Source organism: Microtus oregoni, unplaced genomic scaffold (assembly GCF_018167655.1).
Source record: "Microtus oregoni isolate MIOR12 unplaced genomic scaffold, Mior012 000098F_ref0000018, whole genome shotgun sequence".
NCBI classification, from domain to species: Eukaryota; Metazoa; Chordata; class Mammalia; order Rodentia; family Cricetidae; genus Microtus; species Microtus oregoni.
Genome location: NW_024544711.1, coordinates 3,154,254 through 3,170,942, shown reverse-complemented (window position 1 = coordinate 3,170,942; position 16,689 = coordinate 3,154,254). Strand labels below are relative to the sequence as shown.

General features: G+C 45.5%; 2 protein-coding genes across 4 annotated transcripts; both read right to left on the bottom strand.

Annotated features, from left to right (window-relative positions):
• Nucleotides 1-1,413: 1,413 nt before the first annotated feature.
• On the bottom strand, nt 1,414-6,743 carry LOC121443006 (zinc finger matrin-type protein 2). 3 transcript variants are annotated; one of them, XR_005973618.1, is made up of 7 exons: nt 6,691-6,743; nt 6,265-6,358; nt 5,074-5,197; nt 3,852-3,925; nt 3,312-3,457; nt 2,226-2,428; nt 1,414-1,560 (listed from the first exon to the last, which is right to left on the bottom strand). XR_005973618.1 is itself a non-coding variant. In XM_041644675.1 (7 exons), exons 1-6 carry the CDS (start codon nt 6,706-6,708, stop codon nt 2,285-2,287), a joined length of 600 nt encoding a protein of 199 aa, XP_041500609.1. In that variant the 5' UTR covers nt 6,709-6,743; the 3' UTR covers nt 1,414-1,560; nt 2,238-2,284. The 3 variants fall into 3 exon arrangements, 2 of the variants coding, with proteins under 2 accessions (XP_041500609.1, XP_041500608.1); XM_041644675.1 differs by having other exon boundaries at nt 2,238-2,428; XM_041644674.1 differs by having other exon boundaries at nt 1,414-2,428.
• Nucleotides 6,744-8,094: 1,351 nt separating this feature from the next.
• LOC121442941 (histidine--tRNA ligase, mitochondrial) lies at nt 8,095-16,689 on the bottom strand. Its single transcript, XM_041644582.1, has 13 exons — nt 16,414-16,689; nt 14,490-14,564; nt 14,144-14,263; nt 13,927-14,022; nt 12,834-12,959; nt 12,445-12,552; nt 12,215-12,313; nt 11,625-11,718; nt 11,015-11,142; nt 10,687-10,929; nt 10,071-10,187; nt 9,718-9,864; nt 8,095-8,899 (listed from the first exon to the last, which is right to left on the bottom strand). The coding sequence occupies exons 1-13, from the start codon at nt 16,519-16,521 to the stop codon at nt 8,840-8,842; spliced, it is 1,521 nt and encodes a 506-aa protein (XP_041500516.1). The 5' UTR covers nt 16,522-16,689; the 3' UTR covers nt 8,095-8,839.

Sequence of the window (16,689 nt, the reverse complement as noted above, 5' to 3'; positions counted from 1 at the left end):
ACCGTGTTACTCTTTCTAGGACAGGTAGTGTAAGCAATCCTGCCTACGAATGCAAATGTGAACTTACCTGCAATCAGCCTGCAAACTCTAAGATTTCTTTGATATAAAGTCTTGCTATTCAAACCAGACTGCCCATGATTTTATAGCAATCCTGCTTCTGTTTCCCAAGTGCTGGGGTTACAGGTGTGATCACCATGCTCAACACTGTAAATTCCTGAGTCAGGCAGTAAGCCAACATGGAAGCATGTGTTTTTACAGCAGCCCCAATGGCCAAATTCCATGTGAGAATTCATTCATCAAAAGGCAGACCTATCAGTACCGAAATCTTACACACAAACCAAAAGGCAGGGTCCAGGGCTTTGTGAGACCCAGTGTGTCAGATGCTACCTAAAGGTGAGGAACTACATGGATCAGAGAAAGAGTCATATTGTGGCAGTCTCGTTAACTCAAATGGACCCCTTTATCCAGAGCATAGAGCCAGCCAAAGGAGTTTCATCTGTTTACATGACTTGTATGACTGTCCCCTCTGCCCTCATCCCCATCTCATCCTTGAATCCCTTACACAAGGCACAGTACGTGATCCAGGAGTTCTCTGTGTTGGGGCAGGAGTGGTGGTGGTGGTGACCAGTCTATGTCATGCAGTTCACAGGTTATACCACAGTGGGGAAGTTTCTTAGTCATTGTCAATGGAGGAGCCATTTACCCATTCTCAGGCAACAAAAGTATTTTTAGTTGTCACAAGTGGATGCAAGTGCTACTGACATCTACTAAGTGAAGGCCAGGGATGCTGCTCAACATCCTACAGTGCACAGAACAGCCCCTTCAAACATAGCTGGCCAGTTAATCCCAGCACCGAAGAGGCTGAGACAGGTGGATCTGAGTTCAAAGCCAACCAAGTGAGACCCTGTCTCAAAAATACTAAAGAAATACCCCAAAGGCTTACCTAGCTCATCAACTGTACCAAGACTGAGTAACCCAATGCCTGCCCAACTGCAGACAGTTAGGTTCAACCCTGAGCTCTTCTGTTACCATCAGAGGATGCTAAAATTACAGGAGGCTAAACTGTTACTCAGACTCACAAGGGCACAGATTCTATTAGCAGAGAGGGAAAACTCACACTGAGGAAACCTATAGTGGGGGGGGGGGGGGTCAAATCAGAAGGGGAAGGCTCTATGTGGAAACCCTTACTGTAGAAACTTCTGGGACAGGGGATGATATTTAAAGGTTCCCAACAGCCGGGCGGTGGTGGCGCACGCCTTTAATCCCAGCACTTGGGAGGCAGAGGCAGGTGGATCTCTGTGAGTTCGAGACCAGCTTGGTCTACAAGAGCTAGTTCCAGTACAGGCTCCAAAACCACAGAGAAACCCTGTCTCAAAAAACCAAAAAAAAAAAAAAAGGTTCCCAACAAAGTGAAACAGGCCCAGTCAGTGCCATTTATTGTAATGTTGAACAGTGTCTGAGAACCAGGGTCTCCCAGAGTTTGTTTGTCTGTTTGGTTTAAGGGTTCTTTTGTCTTGTTGGTTTCATTCTTTTTTGCATCAAATAGGTTCTTCCAAGAACCTGTTCCCGAGGAAAACAAAAACAGAAATCCTCAGTGATGTGAAACAGAAGAAACAAGGTTAAAAACTCACCAGACACAAGCCACACCAAACACTCATCCCATTTAATTTCCTGTTACATGCACCGAGGAAACCAAAAACATTAGGCCCCAGGGCAGCAATGCCCTGAGATTCTAGCTCAGGCCCCTCTTTGTGATAAATCATGCACACATACCCACACACACATTGACCAGGCAGAAGTCACATGCATGCACAGGTGGCTAGAGAACCGCTGGGCGGGACGGGAGGAAGAGCTGGGCAAGCATACGCCAGCACCTGTGTACTGGAGACCCAGATAACCCTTCTGTTGCAGGCTGAACAAAAGTAAAGATTAGAACAAAATCAGAACACAGGGAAAAGGAGGATAGATGAAGAGGGAAAGATGCAGGGGAACTGGGGGAAAGCAGCCTCAAAGAGGGAGGTCTTTCTTTATTGGGAACGATGGGCAGAGGATCTGTGACTCCAATAATATACCGAGGCTGACAGAATCTGCCACAGCTTCCCCTCTACATCCTGTGCCCTCTCCCGATGCAGAGGGAAACCACATACACCCACCCTCTAGCCCTGCCCATTAACACTCGTAAGGACTTTCTCCAGTACCCAAAAAGAAATGACACCCCACCCCACCTCAACACACACTCAAAGTTAGGTCCAGCACAGGCCAAAGTTAGGCCAAAGAGAACGCCTCAGTAACTCTTCTTGGTGGAGCCAAAGCCAGAGAAGCCCATCACAGCTGCCATCTCATCATCCTCCTCAAACGTCAAGTCCTCCTCGGCCCTCCTTTTCTTCTCCTTCTGCTTCTCTTTCTTGTATGCTTTAGCCTTTTCCTCCTAAAGGGCAAAAGAGAGAAAATTACACAGAATTAGTTCACTCCAGAGTTGATATTGTTGAAAGAGATACGTGAGCTTCAAGATTCTTTTCTGAGCTTCAAGATTCTTTTCTATCTTTCAGCATGACCGACAGCCACAGTAAAGGTTAAAAAGTCAGGGATAAAGCCCTTGTCCAGCACGCATGAGACCCCGAGACTGATGCCTAGGACAGCAGTGGAGGAAGATTGTAAGAAAAGATTTTAAGGGATAAGAAGAGATTCACTGTCTCTGGAGTTCTTAATTATACACCCTAGTTCATCTCTAGTTCATCCAGACAACATCCTGGGGCATGCAGAATATGCTAATATCTGCTCTCAGTTCAGTGTAAATATTATCCTAATATCTCCCGTGCAGAAAATGAGGTACACTGGTTATTTAACTTTCCCAAAATTCATGCAAATACATGGAAGAAAAAGGATTCTGACCCTATAACCTGGATCCATAGACCAACTAGGGACTATAGTTATATTTAGTTACTCCCTCCTATAGTCTAAAAGGGAGTAAAAAGTGTAGGGGAAGCTACACGTGCATGCAAGTATGATAGCAGTGGGAAGTTCTGAACTTTCTTCATTTTGCTATGAACCTAAAATGAAACTAAAACAAACCTGTCTAAAAAACAAACCAAATGAAAAGTTAACTCCCAAGGGATCTGGTCTAAAGAGCCAAAGAGAAATGGATAGGTTTTGAGCCACTTCTCATGAATCTCAAACAAGGACACCCTAGTACACAGAAATCCAAGAACAAAACTGGAACTGGAGATCAGAGAGTAAGCCGAGGAAGAGGGCCACCCCCAAATCACAAGGTACAATGCCAAAGGTGGGGAGCAGGGTCAGGAGAGTCTCACCTCTTCTCTGAGTTCCTTCATCCTTTCCTCAAAATCATAGTCCTTCTGCTTCTCTTCCATCTTCTTCTTGTTGACCTCAAAACGTTTCTTTACCTGATCCAGAGTGGAGCGTTCCACACGCATAGACATACCCAAGTTTCGCTGATCTGGGTGAGGTGAACAGTGAAGGCAACCATAACTTTAACAGTCTCAGCCCCTCAAAAAGTTTGGCCCTTGCTTTTTTTTTTTTTTTCTTTTTTAACCTTTTCATAATAAAATACACAACAAAAATAACTATGGTTAAAAGCAGCTCTGGGTCTCACCTGCTCTCAGAAGTGGCAGCCCCAGATAATTAGCAGATAGCTTTCAACTGCATTTACTAACCAAATTATCAACCAGGTCAGCTAGCCTCCTCCTCTGGCCTCTGTGCTTCTGCACAGGAGTCACATACTCAGCAATACACATTTATAAATAAACAGCCACACACACCAAGAAAACCACCCTACCACACTTCCCCTCGACCAGTCCCAGCTCCAGTCCTGAACTACCTCCATGTCTTACGTTTCTTTCCATTAATGTGATCCAGGAAGTTGATGGAGTCTTTCACCACGCAGTCACAGACATTGCAGTAGTAGCTGACAAACGGGAAGAAAGAGCACATGGGTCAATCTGGTTTTTAAGGATCTTACTGTTTTCAGGGAAGAAACTCAAATTTTGGGGAAACTTATATGAAATCTGTTTCATAATGGAGACATTAACTGGTCTGAGACCAAGCTGGCCTCAGACATGCAGAGTTTGTCCTGCCCCTGCTAGAATTACAGATGTGTATTTTCATAAAGCCTTGGAAGATAGTCTCCACCCACCCTCCAAGGCAGCCTGACTCTCGCTGTCTTCCCTTCCTTTGTAGCTTCCTCCCAATCTGTGCCAAAATGTTCTGTGTGATAGTCAGAACATGCAAAAGCAGTGGTTTATCACTTCCAAGATTAGATTATCATACAGTGGCTTCTGCATTTGTGAGGATGACCTGGTTTGAGGAAATTCATCTCTTTATGTTTTATTGTGAACAACCTTATAAATAGGCCCACAGGGTGAACTTCAGCCTCCAAACCATAGGCATCTGAGAGCTTGGAAGAAGATCTTCTAACTTTATTTAAGCTCCAGTGAGTGCAAGCAAACCTAGTCAATTCCATGACTGCAGCTTCATTGGAGACCCTGATCCAGAACCTCCAAGGAAACTAACTACCCCTCAATTCTGTGCCCATGAAACTATGAGCAACTATTATTATTTTATGATCCTAGAGGTTTAACTTACTAATTTATACAGCAAAGGCATCAAAACAGTGGGCTTACTAAATAATCTGCAGAAATGTGGCTAACTGCTATATATCTATATGAGTCTCCGGATAAACTCTAATTGGACAGAATTGAAGGAATGGTGGCAAAGGGGTGACCAGCTCTGTGGAACTCCTCTACAGGTCACAGAACTGGTATATAGTAACTACAGCTAACAGCTCCACCTAAAACACCCCAGTGCCTTCACAACAGACCATATAACCCCTTTGAGGGTACTACTGATGAGAAGCAGCCCACAGAACAAACTCCCCTGGAAATAGGGCTGAGTTGACTTCAAACTTCAGGAGGGGGCAAAGAAAAACAAAGAATCGAGTTATGGTCAATAAGGTCGCCATCCCTGATCTGAGACTTTTCTCAACACTTCCTAAAACCAATATGAATAGTTTATTAGACCAGCCTTGGTATTAGAGAAGGACAAAAAGCTACTCACCCTCCCATTTCAGACTGTGGGGTCGTCTTGGTAATGACGATCGTCTTCCCAAGCTTGGACTCCAAGTCCACCTTGTAATCCCTGTGCCGAAGAAGCTCCCGCTTGACAGGCTGCACTGGTTTTCCTGAAACAGAACGACAAAGTGGGTCCCTTCAGTATTTACTAGAATCTCTGTGTGTGTGTGTGTGTATGTTTTAAGACAGGGTTTCTCTGTGTAGCCCTTGCTATACTGAACTCACTTTGTCGACCAGGCTGGCCTCAAACTCAGCGATCCACCTGCCCCTGCTTCCTGAGTACAGGGATTAACAGTGAGTATTGCAGTGCCTTGGCCAAAAAGGAAAAGAAATACATGAACCCCAAAATGAAGATGACTACTCTTGTTGTTTTGTTTTGTTTTTTGATTCCTCAACAAAGGGACACAATAGATACTTTATACAGCAGTTAAAAGAGGCCAGAAAAAACTCTAATTGGTCTGGAACTCACTATGTGGACCAAGCTGGCCTCGGATTTGATGGTAAGATTTGATGGTAATCCCAACTCTCAAGAGCTTTTCTCCACTTTAAAGCTAGCACACTTAACAGAGCTTCCTAGTCTAGCTGAACTGAGGAGTTCTGAATTTTTGCTTGAAGTAAACCTCTGAGAAGAGGGGAACTCACACTCCATAACATAATGGCCAATGTTCTCGTGCGTGTGACGGCTAACACTGATTGTCAACTTGACTACATCTGGAGTCACCTAAACCCAAGCAGCTGAGCACACCTGTTTGCAGTTTATTTTTATTTTTGTTTGGAGGGGGGATGAGCTGGATCATTTAAGATGGGAAAACCCAGCTGGGCGGAGGTGGTGCACGCCTTTAATCCCAGCACTCGGGAGGCAGAGGCAGGCAGATCTCTGTGAGTTCGAGGCCAGCCTGGTCTACAAGAGCTAGTTCCAGGACAGGCTCCAAAGCTACAGAGAAACCCTGTCTCGAAAAAAAAAGACAAAACAAAAAAGATGGGAAAACCTACCCTGAATATGGGCCACACCAGGGGGCAGCTCATGTAAAAGGAGAGGGGAAAGCTTTGGGCTTTTTTCGCCTGCTTGTCGTCACATGCTAACTGCAAGCTATCTATCCTGTTGCAGGGGCATTCCTTCTCTAGCCATTGTATCAACTCTACCATCCCCGTAGCCCTTCGTGAAGCGAGCACCCACCATCCTTCTTTTCTCTCTCTTCTGTGAGTCTCTTCTCCGCAAGCTTCTCATATTCATCTTTGTCCCACTTTCGGCGAAAGTCCAAGTTTTTTGTCTGTAGGGGGAAAAAGTGCTCAAGATCCGTCGTTGTGCCTGCTCCCCTGAAGAAACTAAGGGAACCGCCTAACTGCCACCAAGGCGGCCCCAGGACCTTTCAAAAGAGAAGTCTCTCTGGAACGCCCGGGGGTCTGGGGCACTCGGGACCCCAACCCGAGAGACTTCCGAGATTCCACGGTCCCTGCGCCAAGGCCTTACGGGGAAGTCCTCGAACCTGGACCCTGAGATCGCGAAGAGGTGTCAGGAAAACAGCCAAGTCTCACAGCTTGTCTCTACTTAGCTCCGAAAAACCACCCCGGAACCCTCAAACCTCCTCACACCAACACCTACCCCGCTGCCCGACGCCATCTTCACAGCGAAGTGAATGGAAAGCCGTAAAATGCCGTAAAGCGCGCCCGGGAGCCATAAGGCAAGATCATGCTCCAATAAGATTCGAGCCTCGCGTTCTAACTGCGTTAAGGACTGGAGCGATTCTAAGGCTATCCTGTTAGCCCCGCCCTCTGTTCCAAGGAGACGACGCAGGCGCAAAAGGAGCGTGAAGCAACACGGAAGTAAGGGCACTGGCCAACGTTTTTTCTCTCCGACTTTCAAAACAAGCCCTGGAAGAGTAATAGCTCAGCTCTTTCTTGTATTTTACAAAGACTCAGAGGTTCGGAAACAGTACCCCATGAGTGAATCAACTTTACCTGCATCTCAGGTTTTTTTTTTTTTTTTTTTTTTTTAAGACAGGTTCTCAGGTAGCTCAGACTGGACTCTGTAGTGGTGGCTAGTCTTGAACTTCTGATTTTCCTGCCTCCACTTCCGAAGTACTGGGTTTACAGGCATGAGCCACCATGTCCCGTTCATGTGGTGCTGGAGCTTGAACCCAGGGCTTCGTTCATGCGATCAGGCATTCTACCAATTGGACTCTGCCTAGTAAACCTTATTTTTAAAGCTAACACACTATCAGTGGTCTGGATGTCCTATTCACCAGCATGTACTATGAGTGTGGCTCTAAATTATGTACAAAAGACAAGCACTTTTACATTTGAGTTCTTTTCCCCTGAAACAAAGATACTATTCTTTGGTTAAACTTATTTCCATGTCTGGAGAACATTTAAACTCATTCAATTTATGAAGTACAATTTAATCTTGACACTTTCACCAGCCAGCACCCCCAGAATAAAGCACTCAGCACTCTTGACAAGTTTGTAGTGCTTGAGACAGTCTACATACTCCGGGCTATGATGCTGAGAGGATGGTTTTAATCTCCTCAACCTCCTGCCTCCACTTTCCAAGCGCTAGGGTTATAGGCATAGTAGTTTTAAAACAAGATCTATTGGGCCCTGGCTAATCTGAAACTCTCTTTGTATTTTCCTCAGTGTACTCTGCCCATCTGGGTTCCCAATAAAGAAAACCTCCCTCTTTGAGGCTACTTTCCCTCTTCATCTATCCAGCCTCTTGTCTGAACATCCTCCCCTTTTCTGCGTTCTGCTTGTTTTAATCTTTACTCTTGTTTAGTTAACCTCAAACTCAAGAGATTCTGTTGCCTCTGCCCCACCACTCCACTGCTGGGATTAAACATGTGCACATTGGGCAGAAGTTATTGCTGTCGATGTTGTTTTGAAAAGGGGTCTCATGTAAACCCAAGGCTGAATTTTTATCTATTTATTCATATTTTTTGGGTTTTTTTTTTTTTTGAGACAGGGTTTCTCTGTGTTGCTCTGAAGCCTGTCCTGGAACTAGCTCTTGTAGACCAGGCTGGCCTCAAACTCACAGAGATCCGCCTGCCTCTGCCCCCCGAGAGCTGGGATTAAAGATGTGCGCCACCACTACCACCGCCTGGCCCCAAAGCCAACTTTGAGCTTCTCATCCTCCTGCTTTCACCTCCAAAGGGAATGGTGTCCAAAATCTCCAAAGATCAGATCAGATCAGATCGCTAACTTATCATCCATTAAACTCAATGTCCAAAATAATTAAAGAGCCCCACCCTTCTACTGTTAACTGGAAGAAGCAGATGCACTCCTGGTCCTTGAGACATCATCTCTGTTCAATGTCCTTTCTTACTGTCTTTTTAATACTGCACAGACAGAATATAGTCTAATGTAGACAATTTCTCCAAAATCTTGTTCTCAGATACAACACAGTAAGTGAAGTACACATTTCGCTTCTCATTTCAGTGGTCCAGAGTCTTGGCCTAAGGCAACTCTTCCAGAGCCTCGTTCACAGTAACCATCTTAACATCTCTTGACAGAATTCAAAGGCACTTCAGCTCTGCCTTTGCAGCTGGAGTGTGCTTCTTCTGCATGCCAGCCATGTTCACTCAAGCAGAGTAGCCGCTGATTCATGAGTCCTCAGGGCCACTTCTGTATCCAGGACAGATGGAGGCATAAGGCAACTGTACAGCAGCCATGCTGGCCAGCTGTTGTAAAGTCCACCAGAGCTCAGTCCTAGATGAAAACTTTTCTTCTAAGGGCAGCAGACAGAACTCAGGCAACAATCAAGACTCAGACAGTCGCTTTTGAATTTCAGCCACAAGACTTTCTCGATTAATGGTCACCTAAAACATAAGAGAATCCTTGTGTGATAAAACAGAAAATGATACTTAGCCAGTTTTTCCAAATTTACTTCATTCTGAATTCTCTCTTTTATCTGCATGTATGCCTTCTCGCCCGAAGAGGGCACCAGATCTCATTATTATGGTTGTGAGCCACCATGTGGTTACTGGGAATTGAGCTCAAAACCTCTGAAGAGCAGCCAGCAGCCAATGCTCTTAGACTCTAAGCTATCTCTCCAGCCCCCTGAATCTATTCTCACTATTTACACCTGGGACCTATATTATGGAAGGAGAGAAGTGACTCCTGCAAGGTGAAATACACATATATGCATGAGATATATGTGCACAAATACATACACACATACACACACACACACACACACACACACACACTCACACACACACATACACGTAATTTAAAAGAAAAAGTTTTAAATTTATTTTCTCAGAGACCGCATCTCTGAAAAGAATCTGGAATCAGTTGGGTGATGGTGGCATACAACTTTAGTCCCAGGAGGCAGGGGCAACTAGATCTCCAAGTTCAAGACCAGCCTGGTTGGTCTACAGAGCAAGTTCCAGGACAGTTAGAGCTACATAGAGAAACCCTGTCTAAAAAAAAAAAGGAATCTGGGATCTAGGCATGACAATATATGCCTGTAGCCATAGCACTTGAGAGGTTGTAGCACGAAGATCAAGAGTTCAAGGAGAGCCTGGGTGTCACAGTCCCAGACCATTCTGAGCTAAAGAGTGCAACCTGTCTTTAAAAGGGTGGGGTGGGGTGCAGCATTTGGAACTCAGTATTTCCGCAAGGTCCCACTCACTTCTTCTCTGCTGGCCACTGAACGGAGCTTGAGGACACCTTCCTTCTGTTCTTGCTCACCAATGATGACCATCAGAGGAATACCTGTTTTCTCACAATAATGCAGCTGGGTTAATAGTTTAGGGTTGTTTTTATAGAGTATCTCTGCCTGAAAAGGATAAAAAGTAAGTAGGAGAGTTGACGTGGTTATAGTATGTAAGTGCCCAAGAACATACATTTCCAAGGGAGCCAGAAATAAGTAGCTAGCCCTCTAGTGGTAAGCTAAAAATGTCCTGAGTACCACCGCAGGCATGAAATGAGCCATGTTTGGTGTCCACATACACCCAGATCACTCTGATACCAGCGCTACCAAACCTTGATTCCAGCATCCCAAAGCTCTGCGATTAGCTTCAACCGTTCTCGAAGAAAGTTCTTCTGGGGTGTGGCCACAAACACTTGGGTCTCTGTGGTTCGAACCTTCTTACCAGAAGCCTAATAAAACAGAGAGAAGAAACTAAAACTACAGCCTAGGGTAGCTCTCACAACTGTAATCCCAGTACTCAGGTGTCTAGGGCAGGAAGACCCTAAGATCAAGGCCCACTTAGGCTCAGAAAGAAATCCTCTTTCAGATAGTTCTTTTAAGGGGGTTGGGAGGAGTGCAGAGGGAGGAAAGGCTTGGAGAAATGGCTCAGAAGTTAGAGTACTTGTTCTTTCAAAAGATCCAAGTTCAGTCCTCCACATTGACATGGTGGCTCACCCATAGCTCTGACCACCCACTTCTGACCTCCATTGGCACCAAGCATGCACACACCTTCAGGCTAAACACTCATGCACATAAAAAGATAGAATCAATCTTTTAAAAAAGAACGATAGATATTTCCTTTGTACTATCAATTCCAAGAAGCAAAAAGAAAAAAAAAAAGGTCCAAAATGCACCTCCAGAAACTAGTTCTTAGCTTTCAAGGTCACTTCAACTCTATCTAGGACCTACCTTCATCTTCTGCTCCATAAGGAAGAAGATTCTCTCTACTCCAATGCTCAACCCCACACAGGGCACGTTATGGCCCTTGGGATCAAACTGGGCTACCAGGCCATCATAGCGTCCACCAGCAGCCACACTGCCCACATTCAGAGCCTCCGTTGCAGCCTGACCCAGAGACGATAGTAGTACTGCTTCATAGATCACTCCTGTATAATAGTCTAGGCCCCGGGCCAGACTTAAGTCAAAGGAGATCTGTAAGAGAAAAGCTACAGTCAGTCCCAGATCAGACTCTGAGAACCTAGGAGCTCAACAGAAGGTCAATCCCAGCTCTTCCTACCTTTTCGGCAATTCCAAATAGAGTCAGGTATTCAAAGAGCAGCTTCAGGTCCGCCAAGCCCTGCAGGGCCAGCTGGCTTTGGGACAGATTGGGATCCTTGGACATTTCCTCTACCAGGGATGTCCCCCCTGGGAAGAAAAGTCAGGTAAAGTCTGTGTTGTTTGCCCAAGTGTGTTTGATCCAAATTTACCTAGGTGTTTGTTGTTGCTGTTTCAGTCTGAGTTTTTGTTTGTTTGGTTTTGGATAGAGTCTCTCTACATAGCCCAGGCTATCCTAGAATTCATTATGTACACCAGGTTGGCCTCAAACTCATGGAGATCCACCTACCCCTGCCTCCCAAGGGCTGGGACTAAAAACATGTGCCACCACAGCCAGCTTGAATTTATCTGCTCTAACCCACCTTCCTCATTTTCTTTAAAAGAACAAACAAACAAAAAAAAAAAACCCACATTCTTAGTGTCAAGACCTTCTTCTCTGCTTCTGCCTTTGCCAAGAAGACATAAAGCAGTTTCAATACATAAAAGGGAAACTTGATCCAGATCAGACTCTGGAGCTGGGCACATGTCACCCTCAGCCGGTTGACCATGGCTCTGAAAGCACTAGTTCTTACCGTGACATTGGGCATACTCCCCAATCCGATCGGCCACCTCAGGAGCTAGGCCTTTCTTGACCACCATCTCATGTCTCACATCTTCCCAAGACATCTGCATTGAGATAAACATTAGCTCAACCCAAGCTCCTCTTCACCTAACTGACGCAGGACATCTTGTTTTCATTTGGCATACATATCTTGAGGAATTCACAGTAAATTCAGCAAAATCAGAGGCAATTTAAGAAACCCAGCCACAATCCCCACTGTATAGCATAACTCAGACTTAGTTTAAAAATGACTCCTTAAGCCGGGCGATGGTGGCGCACGCCTTTAATCCCAGCACTCGGGAGGCAGAGGCAGGCGGATCTCTGTGAGTTCGAGACCAGCCTGGTCTACACAGCTAGTTCCAGGACAGGCTCCAAAGCCACAGAGAAACCCTGTCTCGAAAAACCAAAAAAAAAAAAAAAAAAAAAAATGACTCCTTAATCTCCCCAACCCCCAAACAGCCACTTTCAGCCATGGTCTCCTTATTCTTCCCTAATGGCATGGATTAGCAGGCAGGGCAGAAACCCAGACAGGGTCTGTTTAAAGCATGTTTTCTCTGTTACCTTGTCTAGTTTGTCCATGGAGGAGCAGATGGTACGGAACTTGCTCTCAGGAACACCACAGACAGCAAACATCCCATCTACAACCCGCCGGTCATTTACCTGTGAACTCAACAGAATTAACCCAAGTGTCTTTGGGTTAATGGGCATCTCTAAAACGCTTGACTCTTAAAGACAATTTCACAGGCCCAATCCAAACTTTTCCTTCATGATGTCCAGCAGGCTGGCCTCACCTTAATGAGAAAGTCCCCCAGCTGCAATCCACTTAGGATTTCACACATGATCTTCAGACATTCTGCATCAGGGATCATAGGGTCGAACTCACCGGCAATGTCAAAATCCTACAAGAAAAAAAGAGGCAGAAAGTCAGGCATAGCGGCACACGCCTTTAATGGCAGCACTTGGAAGGCAGAGGCAGATGGATCTTTCAGGGAGTTCAAGGCAGCCTGGTCAGTTCCAGGACAGTCAAAGATATATAGATGTCTCAAATATCTATCTCAACAAAACCAAAACCCAAAAACAAACCAAGCAAACCAAACAGAAGAAAAACAAACCTCCCACTGATCAGCTAATCCCCAACTTAACCATCACTAAACTACGAAGCCCCAGCCGGGTCCCTTACACATTGGCAGAACTCCCGGTAGCGGCCCTGGACTATGGCTGGGCTCTCTCGCCGCCACACCTTTCCAACTTGATATCGCTTCATCTTCTTCAGTTTATTCATGGCCAGATAGCGAGCAAAGGGGACCTTATGTAAGCAGGTTGAGGAAGAAAGACACTATGTTCCACATTTAGGCCCGCCATTCAGACAGGAGGGAGAACTGGGTTCCTAGAAACCATCCTTGTCTTCAGGCTGGTTTCCACTGTCTCCGAAACCTAGCAGAGTTGGTGTTGATGAAGGCATTTCACTTATGAAACTGAAAGGTGACAAGAAAAAAAGAGGCAGGGACAGCAATGACCTCAGACGCTTAGGTCCGGTCCATTTCCTCCCATCCAGACCATTACCCAACTAACTAAAAAGACCTCAAGCTTCAGAACTGAATTTGCCTACAATCTAAAACCCTTTTTCTAAAAGCTCAGCCCAAGACCACATGCACATTTCCAGGATTCTGTTTAGAGCGGTGCTTCTCAACCTTCCTCACGCTGCGACCATGTAATACAGTTCCTTGTGTTGTGGTGACCCCTCAACCATAAAAGTTATTTCACTGTTACTTCATAACCATAGTTATTTTGCTACTCTTATGAATCATAATGTAAATATCAGATATATGACCCCTGTGGGGTTGCAACCCATAGGTTGAGAAGCTCTGGCGTAGCACATGCAAGATGGTGCAGTAGGGGAAGGGGTATGCTGCACAAATCTGGCACCCTAAGTTCTGTCCCCAGAACTCCACAAAGCTGTCCTGTGATCTGCACATGCGTGTCCACACACACACACTAATTGATTTTCTTTCACGTGCATGTTTATAAATAGCACTCCAATGAAAGAATTTAGAATCTCTGGAGCCAGGGTCAATAATCTGTGTTTCTGCAAACTTCCTGGAAAGATTCTCCATATACACACAAGTTAAATAACGGGGCCTTCAGGTTAGGCTCTGATGGCAGAATTGCCTCCTAGAAGAAACTGGAAATGAAAAGTCAAAATTCCTCTACTCCCTTCTGCCAAGGAGCCCTCTGGATTTGGGACGGGTCAGGTCCAGCATGTGGAAGGATACGGTAAGGTCATAGCGAAGAGACAACAACTCTCCACCTTGATCCTTCAAATCGTACATGAGGCCGAAGTTGTCTTCATACTTCTCGGTGAGCATTTCCTGCGAGTGTCAGACAGAAGAAACCACAGTTCCGTGACTGACTACAGAACACAGATAAGAAGCCCTGCGGGCAACTGAGGGCAGGTAAACAATGGGGTTCCCGGCTCCCTTCTGTCCTTACTGTGAGCTCGAATGCTGGTGTATCCAACCCCTTTGCCCCATGACGTTTAAAGCAGCTGATAATCTCATCAAGAATTTTCTCCCTCAAAACCATCTGTTGAGGGTTTAAATCCCTGGTGCCCTGGAAAACAAAAGCAGTCAAAGCAAAAAATCTAGACCATTTAAGACTAAAGGTTAAATTATACCCACAATCTAAGGTTTGAAACTAACTTGAGCCCCATCTAGAATTTCAAGAATAAAACAACCCACCGACCCCCTGAAAGGATCTAGGTTAAAAGGGAGAGGTAAGGAGAGCTGGCACGCCCTTCGTGACACAGATAGGCAGGGTGGGTAAAGGATGTTGTTACCTTTGGAACCTTGATGATAAAATTTGGTTTCTCTTGATGTGGTTTCAGTTGGGATGTTAACACTGCCTCTGCAACCTGGAAGAAAAAGATGTGCCTTCTCTGGACACTGGCCATAGCTGTGACCTCTCTGACCCTGTGGACCATCAACCTGAGAAGACCCTTGATCCCATACAAAAAGTTTCCTGAACACCACATTATCTACCCTCATCTCCTTCCACCCTCAATAATCCACGTAGAATTTCCAGTTATACCTGCAATACATAGTTCGACCGATCTTTATTACACAAACTTCTTCACTGTTTGGAGTTTTTAAATGTCTGAAAAAGCTGAAGCACCTGAGAATAATAAAAACACAGAACCCCCAGCTGCCACCACTAAATGTCTACAAGTAGGAATTAGAACTCAGTTCTTAACTGGACACGGTGGCACACACATGTAATCCCAGCACTTGGGAGACAGAAGCAGGAGGACCTCTGTGAGTCTGAGGCCAACCTGGTCTACAGAGTGAGTTCCAGGACAGCTGGAGTTACACAGTGAGACCCTGTCTCAAACGAATAAACAAAAAGAACTCCAATTCTCAGATCTTACTCAAATAGCAAAAAAAGGTGGTGCATGCCTTTAATCCCAGCAGTGGGAGGCAGACAGGCGGATCAGTATGAGTTTAAATCAACCTGGTCTACACAGTGAGCACCAGAACAGCCAAGAGTGCAGAGTGAGACCCTGTCTCACAAACAAACAGACCTGGAATCAGGGTAAATGGAACATAAAGACAGAACCAACCCCCAAAAAAGAACAAACCTGGGCCAAGGAGATGGCTCAGTGGGAAGCCATCAAACCTGACCACCTGAGTTGGATCCCTGGGACCCACTCACATGCTGAAGGAGAAAACCAATTCCCACAAGTTGTTCTCCGATATACTTACACTCACAATAAAACCTATGGACTGATAGGAAGAAATTTCCTGGTTGGGGGGAAAAAAATCCCAGACTAGTAAAATGCTGTGACTTAAAAAATGAATAAAAGATCTGAGCCCTGTTGAGCATGACGGTACAAAGCACCTGCCTTTGGAGAGAGGTAACAACCGCTGACCGTGCTAGTGAAATGGCTCATGGGTAATAGGGCTCGCCACTTATCGAGACCATCTAAGTTCAGTCCCCAGACCCCTCAGGTAAAGACAAGAACAGAATGAGCCATGGCACACCAACACCCCATATACATTAATAGATAAATGAACTTTAAAAAAAAAAAGTAATCAGACTTGAAGCCCCCAAGGCCGTATTCCCTTATGGTAACCTCCATACTTTGGAAAGTCCCCATACTTTGGAAAGTCCCCAAAGAGAAGTCTAAATTCAAGTCCACAATCCCTAATTCTAATTCCAGAATCCAACTATCTTTAGAAATGTTTCTCTGAGATTCATTTTAAGGTAAATTCATTTGATGTGCATAAACTCAGTTCATTTATGGTTTGAATCTGGTTCAAATTCTAACATGCTGAGGAATTTCGGATGATTGAGAGTAAACCTCATTATAGTATTTAGTTGTTATGTGGCCCTATAAGTCATTTATCCCTCTGATATCCGCTTACTCAGCTGTAAAATAGAGATAAACCCTCAACATCTGAGATTGCTCCAATAATAAAATGACAAAAGCATCCGAAACTCTTAGTTCAGCGCAGGTACAAAGTGGCTAATCAATACAAACCAACTTCAGGTTTGGAGAGATGGTTCTTTTAGAAGACCTGAGTTCCATCAGCACGGGCTCTGTGATCCGACGCCCACTTGTGGGCACCAGGGGCGGACACATAAAAAAAAATAAACCTTTAAAAATTAAAACCCAATTTTAATAATACAACAGGCTGCGAGTCTATGCTTTCAGGCCAGGAGGCCCCGCCGGGAGTCGGCGGAGTCGACTCAGGGTGGCTCACCTGACTGTGACAGCCGACCGCCCGGGTGCACACAGCGCGGGGAGGTCGCAGGAGCTGGCGGAGCAGCGCCGCCCAGGCACCACACCGCAGGGGCCCCAGGTGGGACATCGTGCAGCAGGACGTCAGCTTCCCGGAGCAGGAGCCAAGGGTCTGGGAACGAGGCCAGCCCGACCTCAGAAAGGCGACAAGGAGTTGAAGAACCTAGAACGAGCCCCTGAAAGCACCCGAGGTCGGCGCTAGTCCGGGGTGGGACTAAACTCCGAGTATCTCACGCTC